The sequence below is a fragment of the Hyperolius riggenbachi genome, chromosome 4 (assembly GCF_040937935.1).
Source record: "Hyperolius riggenbachi isolate aHypRig1 chromosome 4, aHypRig1.pri, whole genome shotgun sequence".
NCBI lineage: Eukaryota > Metazoa > Chordata > Amphibia > Anura > Hyperoliidae > Hyperolius > Hyperolius riggenbachi.
Genome location: NC_090649.1, coordinates 169,325,159 through 169,341,971, shown reverse-complemented (window position 1 = coordinate 169,341,971; position 16,813 = coordinate 169,325,159). Strand labels below are relative to the sequence as shown.

At 46.3% G+C, this 16,813-nt stretch overlaps 1 protein-coding gene across 1 annotated transcript in view; it reads left to right on the top strand.

Moving 5' to 3' along the window:
* The window catches only part of SI (sucrase-isomaltase), a 328,081-nt gene that overhangs the window by 35,761 nt on the left and 275,507 nt on the right, over nt 1–16,813 (top strand). The window contains exon 4 of the mRNA XM_068280942.1: nt 2,019–2,110. Coding sequence (XP_068137043.1) covers nt 2,019–2,110 — 92 coding nt within the window. The remainder of the gene's footprint in view (nt 1–2,018; nt 2,111–16,813) is intronic.

Below are 16,813 nucleotides of genomic sequence, written 5' to 3'. Positions count from 1 at the left end.
TGAACCCCTCTGAGGGACAGTTAGTAACAAGACCATATACTCTGTACAGCGCTGTGTAACATGTTGGAGCTATATAAATACATAAATAAATGTGTCACATGACCCTCTTCCAATTGAAAAAACAAAAGTTGGATTCAAAATGGCTGACTTCAAAATGGCCGCCATGGTCACCACCCATCTTGAAACATTTCCCCCCTCACATATACTAATGTGCCACAAACAGGAAGTTAATATCACCAACTATTCCCATTTTATTAAGGTGTATCCGTATAAATGGCCCACCCTGTATAATTAGTTTTCTTGTTGTATAGATTAAAATATATACATATTTTTTTTTATCATTTTGGATCTTCTTACTGCTATGCCAGTACTTTAAATAAGCTTCAGAATTTTCCGTATTGTTCTACATATTTTGTCAATGTGATGATTAAGTTCACAAATTAGTAGTTTAGAAGACAGCTCAGAAGATACAGATAACAATTATCTTGTGAAAAATTCAACTTCTTTACTAAAAGAAATAATAATATAAAAAATATTTTTTTTTTGTCTTTTGAATTAATACTCTAAGGACTTGATTTACTCAGGCCATAAACCTCCTAGCTAGGATTCCAGTCCATGGGAAACAGCAGATATACCTCTTCTTGATTCATTAAAACTAAGTGTCACATGAGAATTTACAAATTAGGCACCTGCTTCCATAGTTAAATTGTTTAATTACCTGTGCAACATGAGCAGGTTATAAGAGATATTGTACATTCTTAATATTATAGTGCATTTAAATTGCACTGCCGACTTTGCAGATTATATAGTTTTGTCACTAACTGTCTATAAAAGGAGCTCACAATCTAATCTGTACCATAATCTAAGGTCAAATTTGGGGGAAATGATTAACTTTTAAGATTTTTTATTTGGATGTGAAAGGAAATCTATACTTAGGTAGAGCATACAGAATCCTTGTATTTAGGGTCCTAAATGAGATTCAAACCCAGTATTCTAGTAATGTAAGACAAGAGTGCTATCCACTATGCCAACATTCTGTCCAATTAAATTGAAAAAAAATGCACATTTATAATCTTAAATTTATCTTAGCTTTATCCCTGTTGGAATAATGTTACCTCATTTTCCTTTACCTGGGACATTCATGGAACTTTTTGGCTTTAATGTGAAAATTTATGGTATCGGGCTAAATTTCCACTGTGACGGCATGCATCTGCAAGATGCACTGCTGGCAATTGCTGTGATGCAAGATCGCAACTGAATCCCAAAAGCTGTGCCATACATTACCAAAAGCAATTCCAGGTGTGACACCTGTGAATTAAGCTTATTCTGATCCTTATTAATTGGGACTTAAAAGTTAATTGTAAGTTAACGGGGCAGGCAAAGTTGGCTTTCTCCTGTAATGGGACATTTTAGTGAACTGGTAGAGTGTATAATGGACTTTTCAGCAAATCAGTGAGTATATCTGCTTAGGCTGATATGGAGTCATGTTTCTATACCCTAGTCCTTTGCTAATCTCAGTCTTGGCAGGCTAACCCACTTTTTTACTCTCATGAGCACTCTTCCAAGAACATATTGTTTTGGCTATTGATAACAAATATATGCTTATGTTTTTAGATATATGGGTAAGTTGGCTTTCAGCTTGAACTGGTAGTGTCAAATGTTTTTTTCAAATGTTCCAACTATTTTCATTAGATTAGCACAAAGCTATATATACACACACACAAAAGTATTATACATGGGGAGATTTATTTGTATTTATTCAATTTAATCTTTCATTTTTCCTATTTTTATATGCTGCTCTATAGCTGGTTTCAATATTCCAAGGTATGAAGCAATAACTATAGATAGCACACGTGAATAGTGCACACACATTAATATACACTCGAAGAATCAAGCATCATTTTGCTGGTCAAATAAGGCAAACACTGCTGAACCTTGCAAGCAAAATTAACTTGACTCAATAAAACAGGCTATGTAAAAGACAGTTTTTTATTGATATATGTTTCTCTTTATACTAGGAGGCACAGATAAACCTACATTTGAACCTCAGTGCTCAAATATTGACAAAAATTTACGGATTGACTGCTTCCCAGAACAAGGATCCTCAGAGGTAAGCAGCCAGTTAAGTATTAGTGGTCATCTGAATTGATGAGTTGATTAAACATCTCATTTAAGTGGTTATTTAAGTGATTGATTAAGGAGATATTAATATTTTTATCTCTGGCTAGATGATTGCTGTCAACAATATTGTAAGAGGTTTATAAGAATGGGGAATAGGGGGAAGGAACAATCATCTTGGATAATTAAAATTTAGTGTATAAATCAATCACGTACATAAGTTAATAACTTACCTGTTTTTTTCTGGTTAGAAAATGGTGTTAATAGTAAGGATGTGCCTCCACTTATCATTATTATTCATAAACAAGAAAAAGCTTATTCTGTTCCTAAAGTACACCAGAAGTGAAAAATGTGAGTAAAACAATCCATAGTGTGCTGTCACTTATAGGATTACCTACTTTCCTGTGTTTAGTATTTCCTCTGCTGTTTATTTGACTTCAGAGCAGTTGAATACATCCTGCAGGAAGTTCTGTGTCTTCAGATGCCCTCCTGTAACTCAGTTAAAGCCATGAATAAGCACATTTTTACTGAGGACACGCAAAAGTTCATAAACTGTGTAGGCCCAATAAAAGAGGATGCTCATGGATGAAGGAAAAACACATGCACAAGCATGAAGACAGAGAACTTTCTGCAAAATTCCTTACAGTCCGATACAAATAAGAGTGGCTAAACACAGGAATGCAATCTAAGCTTTAAGAAACCGGGAGTGCAAGAAGGTAAGCAATCCTATAAAAAGAAAGAGCGCAATTGGTAGTTTTACTTTAATATTAAGTGGGTAACCCATGGGTACCCGCTGGTTACCCGAAATGCGGGTCGGGTGCGGGTACCCGAATTGATCCAAGCTGCAGGTGCGGGTTGGGTCACGGTTAGCGAGTTGCGGATGCGGGACGGGTCGCAGGTAATGGGTTGCAGGTGCTAGAGGGAACTAGAGATGTCGTGAACCTTCGATTTTTGGTTCACGAACTGTGTTCATTAACTTCCGCAAAAGGTTCGCAAACTGGCAAACTTTGTGAATCGCCATAGACTTCAATGGGCAGGCGAGCTTGAAAAACTACTGTTTCTGGCCACAAAAGTGATGGAAAAGATGTTTCAAGGTGTCTAACACCTGGAGGGGAGCATGGCGGAGTGGGATACATGCCAAAACTCCCCGGGAAAATTACGGATTTGACGCACAGCAGGGTTATAATCCCTAAAAGGCAGAAATCACATTGCATTCCTAAATTGGAGGCCTAAAGTGCTTGAAAACATCTTGCGTGTGTAGACATGGATCAGGTAGTGTAGGTAGTGTACTGCTTCACACTGACAGACCAAACTCACTGTGTAACGCACCGCAAACAGATGGCCATGCTTGTGCGCACGTTGGTGAGAGTGCAGGGGATGGCGGCTTTCAAGCCCATATGGTCGGGTTAAGGTAGCTCAATGACAGAACAACAGTGACTGTCCAGCTGATCGAATTTGGTCTGTCCACAATGAAGCAATGACATTATCTTGGGTGTGCCCCCCAACACACTCATATAGCCGGTCATTGCTTCATTGTGATATGCAAGCCCCTTCACCGCAGCAAGATAATGATCACAAAGGGGAATTGACACATGTACATGCCTTTTGTTTTGTTTTTTGCAGCCACAGTGCAGCCAGAAAAATTAGGCAGGCATGTACACGCACTAGAAAAAGTAGTATAGCGGCCGCTACTAGCAGCGGCCTTAAAAATTCAGGAATCCACCTGGAGTCCTGGACCTGTTGGTGGTGGCGGAGAAGGCAGTCAAGCGGCCTGCAGGCAGAGATGCTGTGTGGGGACCGACTTAGTCTTGGGGCAGGCAGTCAGACGGCATGCAAGCAGAGATGCTGTGTGTGGGGACTGACTTAGTCTTCGGGCAGGCAGTAGCCCTCCGGGATCCATGCCTCATTCATTTTGATTAAGGTGAGGTACTGAACACTTTTGTGACCTAGGCGACTTTTCTTCTCACCGACAATGCCTCCAGCTGCGCTGACGGTCCTTTCTGACAGGACGCTTGAGGCAGGGCAAGCCAGAAGTTGGATGGCAAATTGTGACAGCTCTGGCCACAGGTAAAGCCTGCGCACCCAGTAGTCCAGGGATTAATCGCTGCTCAGAGTGTCTATATCTGCACTAAAGGCCAGGTAGTCAGCTACCTGCCGGTAGAGGCATTGGTGGAAGCTGGATCCGGAAGGGCTAAGGCAGGGGCGTAGCAATAGGGGTTGCAGAGATTGCGACCGCATCGGGGCCCTTGAGCCAGTATTAGCTCTCTATTGGTCCTGTGCTCATAATAATCACTTCTATAGATACTTTGAATAGTGGTAATCATTAACAAACTGTTCCCCATCCCCTTCTTGCATCTCTAACACTGTAGTTGACATTGGCAGGTTTTGGTACGCCGTATCAATTGTTATGTATATAGAGTGCTTGGGGGGCCCCATTGTAAAACTTGCATCAGGGCCCATAACTCCTTAGCTACGGCACTGGGCTAAGGTGAGGCATTGTAGTAAAGAATGTCCGCATGTCCGACATCACCATGAGATCGCTAGGGCATCATGTCCTTGCCTGCGTGGACATGGGAGGAGGAGGAAGATTACTGGCAGTGGCACCTTTATTCCATTGTGCTTTGACATCACTCTTAAACACACTGTAAAGCATACTTCCCAAACTGTGTTGCAAGTGCTGCATCCTTTCAGCCTCATGGGTATTTGGTAACATCTCTGCCACTTTGTGCTTATACCGAGGGTCTAGTAGTGTTGCCACCCAGTACAGGTCATTCCCCTTGAGTTTTTTTTATGTGGGGGACAGGCTGGACAGCATGAAAGACACCATCTGCACAAAGTTGGATGCCGACGTACTAGCCATCTCGTCTTGCTCTTCCTCAGTGATGTCAGGTAAGTTTTCCTCCTCCCCCAGCCACGAACAATACCATGGGAAAGGTGAGCCCCCTGCAATGCCTGCTGCGGTTGTTATTCCGCCTCCTCCTCAAAGCCACCTTCCTCCTCTGACTTCTCTTCCCAGATGACTCCTCCTCCTCCTCCCCCCTCCTCTGTGAGGCCTCAGGTGTTAATGATGCCACAGGTGATGTTTCCAACAAATCTTCCTCCTCTTCCTGTTCACGCTCCTCTACAGCTTGGACCACCACTCTAGGCACAGCATGCTCCAGGAAGAAAGCATATGGGATCAAGTCGCTTATGGTACCTTCACTGTGACTCACCAGGTTTCTCACCTCCTCAAACTGATGCAGGAGTCTGCAGGCATTACGCATGAGTCTCCAGTACTTCGGCCAGAAAAACCCCAGCTCCCCAGAGCATGACCTTTCACCGTAGTTGTACAGATACTCATTGACGGCTTTCTCCTGTTGTAGCAGGTGGTCAAACATGAGGAGCATTGAATTCCAGCGAGTCGGGCTATCGCAAATCAAGCGCCTCACCGGCAAGTTGTTTCTCAGCTCAATATCAGCCAAGCGCGTCATGGTCGTGTTGGAACGCCTGAAATGCCCACACATCTTCCTGGACTGCTTCAGGTTATCCTGTAAGCCTGGGTGCTTGCACACAAATCTTTGGATTATAAGATTGAGCACATGTGCCATGCAGGGTACATGTGTCAACTTTCTCAAACTCAAAGCCGACAAGAGATTGCTGCCATTTTCACACACCACATTGCCGATCTCCAGTTGATGCGGGGTCAGCCACTGATCCATCGGTTTGTTCAGAGCAGCCAGGAGAGCTGCTGCAGTGTGACTCTTGGCTTTGAGGCAAGACATGTCCAAGATGGCGTGACACCATCGTACCTGGCATGCAGCATAGGACCTGGGGAGCTGGGGTTGTGTAGTTGGAGAGGATGTAGCAGGAGGAGTAGAAGGAGAAGGAGAGGAGGTGGCAGCAAGCCTGCCTGCAAGCCGTGGAGGTGTCACAACTAGGTCCACTGCACAGCCAAGTACTCCCTGCTTGCCAGTGGTCACCAGGTTGACCTAATGTGCCATATAAGTAGGTGCAGTGAATGGTATGCAGTGACTGGTATTATAATACAATGTACAGCAGTCACACTAGGCACTGAATGTGCTGGGCCTGGCACAGTATAGCAATTAGCAAGGGCCAGCTGCGACCAGAGGCAATTTAAAGGCCATTTCTGGTTTTCTATCCGGATATCCAAATCCAACCGGATATCCCGGATATTGGGTTCGGATATCCGATTTTACTCGGATACCAAAAAGTTTGGATTCGGATATCCAATTTCGATCCGGATATCTGGGTATCCGGATTTTGAAAAGGGGTATCCGAGCAGCCCTGACTGCGACAGACAGGGCTGTATATGCAGTGTCAGTGGGCCACAAAAAAAACACATCACAAGAACATTAGCTCTCAAAATAGCTGTTTTGGTGGTGCTTTTCAGCAACAAATATCAGCAAGGATCAAGCTAACAAGAGCCTAACTAAGCTTTCCCTATGTCTGCAACAACCTCTCTCCCTTCTCTTACTAATTCAGCAGAACATGGCCGACGCTGCTGCCTTATGTGGGGGGGGGGGGGGGCTCCAGGAGGAAGCGCAGCCTCATTGGCTTCCATGTGTCTGCTCTGCTGACTGTGATGTAGAGGGTCAAAGTTTAGCCCAATGATGTAGTATAGGGGCTGGTCAAACTCGCATAAAGTTCGTGGTTCACCTCGAACGCGAACCCTCGATGTTCACACGAATAAGTTCACATGCAAACCGTTTGGGCCATCTCTACTGGGAACATGCCAGTGTGAGATTGAAGATGTGTTTTTCATAGATGGCCAGTAATCACATATTCTCTAAAGCTGGAGGGAGGAGGCAAAGAAGCACATGGCAGATAGAGAAGCAAATGCCACATGTGACAAGATCTGCTGACAGATAGTGTAGCTGCATCCACTACCATCTAGCACACACAGGCAAACACACTACCATCTAGCACACACATGTTTGCTGTATATGACAAGAATAATTAAAGGATTTAATTATCAGACAGGTACAAGACAATAGGGCAGATTTATCAACACAAGTGCATGCAAAATGGAGGGAAATCTATGGCAAAAGTGAAACAATTGATGTGTGTGTTGCTTTTTATTTTCTTTTGGTTGTGATAAATCTGCTCCAATTAACTTTGATTCTGATTGGTAAGTCCTGAGTAGGTGTGCATATACAGTATATTTGTTCTCCCTGCTTAAAAGCCTTGTTGTACTCTTATGCAATCCTGATTTTCTTAATGCATTACAGTTTATTTTGCTGTTGAGCTACTGTAATGAAGAAAAGGTAATTTAGGGTGTATATATGTACATCCAATTTGGATTGGCTAGTTATGTCCCAATTTTACATCTTCCATGTAGTATGAGAGATTACCTGCTCAATTTGCTCATGGTCGTTACAGTCGTACGAAGCAAAGCCTAGTCCACCTAATTGCACACACTCATACCCACGTCGTTACAAGACAAGTTCATTTTGGCACATAACAATATTGCTTCTCAAGCCTACACGTTTTTGCACAGGTAGATCTGCCTAGCACCTTCATTCAGCAGTAGCTCATCATTAACAAATAAAGGATAAATTGCACTTTGGGTGCATACACACACACACACACACACAATTTTGATTAGCCGATTTTGATTCGCCCTCATACTACGTGGAAGATCAAGAGTGTATGTGTGTATATGCACCCTTAAATCTGAAAATTATTTATATGAGCCTGGACGCAGTGTCTATTCCTTGCAACTCATAGCTGCAGCGGTGGAAGTGTCACCCTGACCACCACAATGCATGCTCAGAGATGTAGTACATTAATGTGCCTACATCTACTGTGATTACATTAATGTACTACATCTCCCAGTGTGCACTGCAGTGGTCTGGGGGGGCACTTCCACTAGATGTAGTGTAGATGGGGAGCAGCCTACAGCATACAGGGACAGGGATGTGGGTGATCTGCTATTTGTTGTTTGAGCAGGACTGTGACTTCTAGGTTTTTATTGATTTCAATAAGAGTAAAACAATCTTTAAAACACTTCTTTGCCTTTGGTTTGTGTATAAAAAAAGGTTTTATTTACTCTATAGCCCCCCAATGTTGCTTTAAGTGTGTACTTTAGAAGAAAATGGAAAAAGTGGGTAGTGGGTCGTGAGTCGGTTAGCAGGGCTGTAGGTGCCGGTCGAGTGCGGGTCGGGTAGAGTATCAAATTCACCTGAAAGCGGGTTGCGGGTCGGGTAGCGGGTCTGCGGGTGCGGGTCGGGTGTGGGTAGCGGGTCTGCGGGTGCGGGTCGGGTGGGGGCATGAAAAGTTGGACCCGCACAGTCCTCTACTAGGCATACACAGTGCAATTTTTTGCATGGCCTATCTGGGGGTCAAAAGCACAGACTATTTGAACTATACGTTATTCATATTTGTTTGAACATTGCTTATATAGTACTTGCAACTAGAGATGGCCCAAACCTCCGATTTTGCAACTTCTGCAAAAGTTCAGTTCGCACGAACTTTCGCAAACCGCAATAGACTACAATGGGGAGGCGAACTTGGAAAACTAGAAAAAATTATGCTGGCCACAAAAGTGATGGAAAAGATGTTTCAAGGGGTCTAAAACCTGGAGGGGGGCATGGCGGAGTGGGATACATGCCAAAAGTTCCGGGGAAAAATCTGGATTTGACGCAAAGCAGCGTTTTAAGGGCAGAAATCACATTGAATGCTTAATAGCAGGCCTAAAGTGCTTTAAAACATCTTGCATGTGTATACATCAATCAGGTAGTGTAATTAGTGTACTGCTTCACACTGACACACCAAACTCACTGTGTAACGCACCGCAAACAGCTGTTTGTGTAGTGACGGCCGTGCTGGACTACTGCCCACCATGGCGAGATTGCTCTTCCTCACTCAGTGATGTCAGGTTAGGTAATGTCTGACTGCCTTATCAACTTTCCATGGTTCTTTCTTTACCATTGTTAAAGCTTACATCTATATTTTTTTACATTACATTTTCTGCTTGTGGTTCAGTACCTGCAACGAGAATCTATTATGAGGGGCAAGTCTGCCATTGTGACCACGGGTAATGGCCGGGGAATCCTGGTTCTATTCCGGTCCGGAGTTGGAGCCCAAGAAACGGCTACCACCATACACATCCAAGGAAGGCAGCAGGCATGTCGTGCACGTCCCGAGGTAGTGACCAAAGATAACAATACAGGAGGAGGACTTTCGAGGCCCTGCTGTGTATATGAAATGAATTAACTTCAAATCCTTTAACGAGAATCTGTTATAGAGGGCAAGTCTGATGGTGCCTTCACTGCGATTCACCAGGTTGGTCTCCTCCTCAAGGAGGCGAGAATCTTTTATGGAGGGCAAGTCTGCCATTGTGAGTGACCACAGGTAATGGCCAGGGAATCCTGGTTCTATTCCTGTCCGGAGTTGGAGCCTAAGAAACGGCTACCACCACACACATCCAAGGAAGGCAGCAGGCATGGCATGCACGTCCCGAGGTAGTGACCAAAAATAGCAATACAGGACTCGGAGGAGGACTTTCGAGGCCCTGCTGTATTTGAAATGAATTAACTTTAAATGCTTTAACTAGAATCTGTTATGGCGGACAATGATGACACCACTTGCCTTTCACGAGAATCTGTTCTAGGAGGCAAGGCTGCCATTGTGACCAGTGGGTAATGGCCGGGGAATCAGGATTTGATTCCAGTCCGAAGTGGGAGCCTGAGACCCATGCTGTATAAGTAATGTACCTGCCCTGACTGTGCTTCGCAGACCAGGCATCTGTGGTCAGATGGACCCTTGACCCAGCGGAAGACAAACCAATATGAACGCATTTGCCAAGAATGTGTTATGGAGGGCAAGTCTGCCATTCATTCAACTGTGTGAAACTTTTAATGGTACTTTCTCAGTACCATGGTGACTGACCAGGGGTAATGGCCGGGGAATCCTGGTTCGATTCCGGTCTGGAGTGGGAGCCTAAGAAACGGCTACCACCACCACACATCCAAGGAAGGCAGCAGGCATGGCATGCATGTCCCGAGGTAGTGACCAAAAATAACAATACAGGAGGACTTCCGAGGGCTTGCTGTATTTGAAATGAATTAACTTTAAATCCTTTAACAAGAATCTGTTACGGCGGACAATGATGACACCACTTGCTACAACAGCTAGGTATATGCAGTGATGAGATGGATTCACTGAACACAACAGCTAGGTATATGCAGTGATGAGGTGGGTTCACTTAACCCAAAAGCTAGGTATATGCAGTGATGAGGTGGGTTCACGCAACAAAACAGCTAGGTATACAGTATGCAGTGATGAGGTGGGTTTACTAAACAAAACAGCTAGGTATATGCAGTGATGAGGTGGGTTCACTTAACACAACAGCTAGGTATATGCAGTGTGCAGTGATGAGGTGGGTTCACTCAACAAAACAGCTAGGTATATGCAGTGATGAGGTGGGTTCACTCAACACAAAAGGTAGGTGTAATGAACGGTGTAGCACAGAGAACACCTGATTACCGGTGATCTGCAGTATCACTGGGAATACAGATATATACCAGATTATAGATGATCTGCAGTATCACCGATAATCCGATATACTAGCTAACCTCTGGACACCTGGGTAGAGTGTAGTGTTTGGTGGAACTGTAACACTAAGAGGCCTAGGCCTCAAGGCAGTAAGGAGTACTGCACGGATTCCTTCTGAAGGCCTGAACTCTCCTAGGAGGGAGGAGTCAAGCTAAGATAGGAAGGACTCTCTGATAGTGACACTCAGGGGGAGATGTCACTAACAGGACTGGGAACCACCTCTAACAGTAAGGTCGGTTCTCGAGGTCGGACAAGCCAGGTCGTAAACACACAGACAGATAAAGTACAGATTCAGAAGGCAGATGCGGAGTCTGATAAACAGGCAGGGTTCGGCAACAGGGTATCAGAAATATCGAGGTACAGAATCAGGAGACAGATGCAGAGTCTTAGGGCGAGCCGGGGTTCGGCAACAGAGTATCAGAAATATCGAGGTACAGAGTCAGAGTTCAGGAGATAGTCAGCCAAGCCAAAAGGTCATAACAGATATCACAATCAAACTAGTACTTTAAGCTATCAACAGAATCTAGCTAAGTGTAGGATTACAGCTCCAGCTGGTCCCGGCACACTTCAGGATCTGACTAGGGTCTGAGTGCTAGCACGTTGTGTTCGCAACGCCAGACAACGGGCAAGTGAACAGCCAGCAGTATATATACAAAAGGACTCTCCAGTACCTCCCCTAATTGCTGGACCAATGAGGATCGATGGAATTGTCAGCTGACCCGCTCAGTCAGCTGACCTTCTTCTGGCTGCCATATAGGGCCTGCCTCTCTGCGCGCGCGCGCGTCACTCTCAACCCTGGTGGACTATGAGTCCCAGCCACCACAGCACTGTCCCTGATGCCCGCCGCGGGAGCCGCCGCACTGCACGCGGCGGCTTCTCCGCGTTCACCGCTGCTTATGCGGCATGCGGCGGTTCCTCCACGCCACGCCGCCATGCAGGACGCAGAAGCAGCCGCCTTGCTCTGAGAGCAAGCGGCTGCTTTTCCATGCTTTCTCACAGTACCCCCCCCCCCCCCCCGAGGAGTGGGCTCCGGACAACTCCTACCAGGTTTCTTGGGATGTAAGGCGTGAAACTCCTTCCTTAATTCGTCCGCATGCATGCGATTCCCAGGTACCCATTGTCTCTCCTCAATGCCATACCCTTTCCAATGCACCAGATATTGTACTGAGTTCTGTACAATGCGTGAATCTAAAATTTTCTCTACCTCGTATTCAGGTCGTTCATCTACCATCACAGGAGGAGGAGGAGTGGGGCCCACATGGACTGCTGGTTTGAGCAGGGATACGTGAAAGGACCTTACCCCACGCATGCTGGCGGGAAGATCAACGGAATAAGTAACATTGTTGATCTTCTTAGCTACCGGGAACGGACCCACAAACCTGGGACCCAGTTTATCTAAGGGCTGTCTCAGGGTCAAGTGACGTGTGGACACTCAGACCAAGTCTCCTGGCTGGAACCTCCACTCTAACGAGCGTCTCTTGTCAGCCTGACCCTTTTGACTCTGGAATGCCCTTTCCAAATTACTCTTCACCGTCCACCAGATGTCTTTAAATGCCCTCTGCCAAGCTTCCAGGGTTGGAAACGGAGAAGAGGCAACTGGCAAAGGGGAGAATTTGGGCGACCTCCCTGTCACAATCTGGAACGGAGAAAAAACAGAAGAAGAACTCTTTAAATTATTCTGTGCGAATTCTGCGAAGGCCAGAAATTTTACCCAGTCATTTTGTGCCTCCGCAACGTAACATCTTAAGAACTGCTCCAAAGACTGATTAATCCGTTCAGTCTGCCCATTTGTCTGTGGGTGGTAGCCTGACGAGAAAGACAACTTCATGCCCATTTGGTGGCAAAATGCCCTCCAGAATCTAGAGATGAATTGGACTCCCCGATCAGACACTATGTTTTCCGGAATGCCATGCAACCGGAAAATGTGGATGATGAATAGGTCGGCCAATTCCTGGGCCGAGGGGAGTCCTTTCAAGGGCATGAAATGGGCCATCTTGCTGAAGCGGTCGACTACCACCCAAATGACCGACATGCCTTCAGACCTGGGGAGCTCACCCACAAAATCCATGGACAAGTGGGTCCATGGTTCACTCGGGGCGGGCAAAAGCTGTAAGGTACCGACAGGTGCCAGCCGGGAGGGCTTACTTTTTGCACAAATTGCACATTCCCTAACAAACTCCTTGCAATCAGCTGACAAGGAGGGCCACCAGGCACACCTGGCTACAAGATCCTGCGTTCTCGTTGCTCCGGGATGTCCAGCATTTTTATGCGCATGGAACATCTCTAGGATCTGGAGACGGAAGGGCAGGGGAATGAACATAACCCCTTCCGGGATGTCCTGTTGGAAGGGGCTTAATGTCTCCTTCCAGTCTTCCCAAGTATCGGTTGCAGCCAGCACCAATTTCTGCGGAACAATAGTCTCAGGGATGGAGGGCTGTGCTGTCTCTGGCTCAAAGCACCTGGACAAAGCGTCTGCCTTAACGTTTTTTGCCGCCTGGAGTGTAAGTAATTATGAATCTGAACCTTGTAAAGAATAAAGACCATCGGGCCTGACGGGGACTTAATCTCTTAGCTCCCTCGATGTATTCTAAATTCTTGTGATCCGTGACAACCGTGATAGTGTGCTCTGCTCCTTCTAGCCAGTGACGCCACTCTTCAAAGGCCAGTTTAATGGCCAGGAGCTCTCTGTTGCCTATATCGTAGTTCCTCTCTGCCGGAGAGAACCTACGAGAAAAGTAAGCACAGGGATGTGGTCTTCCCTGTAACCCTGACCGCTGAGACAGCACAGCCCCTACCCCAACCTCCGAGGCGTCAACCTCAACAATGAAAGGATAAGAGGTGTCAACATGTCTCAGGATTGGTGTGGAACAAAACAAATCCTTCAAAGTAGAGAATGCATTCTGAGCTTCAGGAGACCAGTGGGTAGTATCTGCCCCCTTTCTTGTGAGACTGGTAAGGGGTGCAATGATCGTGGAGTACCCTTTTATAAACCTCCTATAGTAATTTGCAAAACCAAGGAATCTCTGGAGGGCTTTCAGCCCCACAGGTTGCGGCCATTCCAGGACAGCTGTGACTTTAGCAGGGTCCAGTGACAGACCTGAGGTAGAAATCACATACCCCAGAAACGTGACGGATGTCACCTCAAAAATACACTTTTCCAACTTGGCGAACAGCATATTTTGTCTCAGCTTGTTCAGCACAAATTTGACATGGTCCTGTGTTCAGAGAGGTTGTCAGAATAGATCAATATATCATCGAGATATACCAGAACAAATCTGCCCAACACCTCTCTGAATACCTCATTAATTAATTCTTGAAAGACGGCTGGCGCATTACACAACCCGAAGGGCACCACTAAGTACTCGTAATGCCCGCCGGGTTTGTTGAAGGCTGTCTTCCATTCATCGCCCTTTCTAATACGGACCAGGTTGTATGCACCCCTCAGATCCAACTTCGAGAAGATCTTAGCTCTCGTGACCTGTGTGAATAAATCATCTATCAAAGGTAACGGATAGCGATTCTTCACGGTGATCTTATTCAGGCCACGGTAATCAATACAGGGTCGCAGGCCTCCGTCTTTCTTTTTAACAAAAAAGAACCCTGCCCCGGCAGGCGACCGGGACGGGCGAATGAAGCCCTTGGCCAAATTCTCACGGATATATTCTTGCATGGCCAATTTTTCGGGCCCAGATAAATTGTACAAATGCCCCCGGGGGGGCATACAACCTGAACGGAGATCGATGGGACAATCGAAAGGACGATGTGGGGGTAACTTATCTGCTGCCTTGGGACAAAATACATCAGCATAATCTAGATACTGCTCAGGAACACCCTCCACCGGTATCCTCTTTTTGGCCCAAAGTCACCTTCCCTAGGGCAGTTTCGTACCCTATGCCCCCCTTCACCACAGTACAAACATAATTGTTCGTTCAGACATTCTCCGTCTTCTCTCCACCTGGGTCAACTTTGACCGACCGATCTGCATCGGCTCATGTGGAGGCAAGACCGGAGAAGACGAGACAGAGGGAGAAGGAGTTACTAGAGGTGCAGCGGGAGGCGCCACGTAAGATGTAAACCTGACACGATGACTGCCCCTAGTCTGTCTCTGATGGCGTAGCCAACGGTCGATTCGAATGGCCGATGAGATGGTCTCATCGACTGTTTTGGGCTCGGGCTGACTTAACATCAAGTCGGAGACCTCATCTGACAACCCAGACAGGAAGCAATCCAACAGGGCATAGGTGTCCCACCTGGCCGTAACTGACCACCTACGAAATTCGGCCGCATAATCTTCGACTGGACCCTTGCCTTGCCGTAGAAGCTTGAGCTTCCGCTCAGAGGTCGCGGGCAGGTCCGGGTCGTCGTAAATTACTGCCATGGCTTTAAAGAATTCCTCTACAGAGGTCAGAGCTGTGTCTCCGGGGGGGCAGGCTATACGCCCAGGTCTGGGAGTCACCGGACAATAAAGTTTTGATAAATGTGACTCTCTGGGCCTCAGTACCAGAGGATCGTGGTCTCAATTCAAAATATGATAACACTCTACTCCTAAAATTGCGAAAGTCAGATCTGTGGCCTGAGAACCTCTCGGGTACGGGCATACGTATGTCAACGCTAGGAGGGGATCGCACCTCATCCACTGATGTCTGGAGGGTTTGTACAAACCCTGACAAAGCTTCAATCAATGCTTTGTGTTCACCCAGCACTCGATTGACATTATCCACCGAAGTGGCAAGTTCACCCAGAGGACCTGAGCGTGCGTCCATTTTGTTTTATGGTCTGGCGTTCTGTAACGAACAGTGTAGCACAGAGAGGATATGATTACCGGTGATCTGCAGTATCACTGGGAATACAGATATATACCAGATTATAGATGATCTGCAGTATCACCGATAATCCGATATACTAGCTAACCTCTGGACACCTGAGTAGAGTGTAGTGTTTGGTGTAACTGTAACACTAAGAGGCCTAGGCCTCAAGGCAGTAAAGAGTACTGCACGGATTCCTTCTGAAGGCCTGAACTCTCCTAGGAGGGAGGAGTCAAGCTAAGATAGGAAGGACTCTCTGATAGTGACACTCAGGGGGAGATGTCACTAACAGGACTGGGAACCGCCTCTAACAGTAAGGTCGGTTCTCGAGGTCGGACAAGCCAGGTCGTAAACACACAGACAGATAAAGTACAGATTCAGAAGGCAGATGTGGAGTCTGATAAACAGGCAGGGTTCGGCAACAGGGTATCAGAAATATCGAGGTACAGAATCAGGAGACAGATGCAGAGTCTTAGGGCGAGCCAGGGTTCGGCAACAGAGTATCAGAAATATCGAGGTACAGAGTCAGAGTTCAGGAGATAGTCAGCCAAGCCAAAAGGTCATAACAGATATCACAATCAAACTAGTACTTTAAGCTATCAACAGAATCTAGCTAAGTGTAGGATTACAGCTCCAGCTGGTCCCGGCACACTTCAGGATCTGACTAGGGTCTGAGTGCTAGCACGTTGTGTTCGCAACGCCAGACAACGGGCAAGTGAACAGCCAGCAATATATATACAAAAGGACTCTCCAGTACCTCCCCTAATTGCTGGACCAATGAGGATCGATGGAATTGTCAGCTGACCCGCTCAGTCAGCTGACCTTCTTCTGGCTGCCATATAGGGCCTGCCTCTCTGCGCGCGTGTCACTCTCAACCCTGGTGAACTATGAGTCCCAGCCACCCCAGCACTGTCCCTGATGCCCGCCGCGGGAGCTGCTGCACTGCACGCGGCGGCTTCTCCGCGTTCACCGCTGCTTATGGGGCAGGCGGCGGTTCCTCCATGCCGCGCCACCATGCAGGACGCGGAAGCTGCCGCCTTGCTCTGAGAGCAAGCGGCTGCTTTTCCATGCTTTCTCACAGTAGGTAAGTATATGCAGTGATGAGGTGGGTTCACTGAAAATAACAGCTAGGTATACGCTGTGATGAGGTGGGTTCACTTAACACAAAAGCTAGGTATATGCAGTGATGAAGTGTGTTCACTCAACAAAACAGCTAGGTATATGCAGTGATTATTATTATTTATTGTATTTATAAAGCACCAACATATTACGCAGCGCTGGATAAAAGGGATACATACATTGCAACAAGGAGTGACAGACAGAGAGGTAGCAAA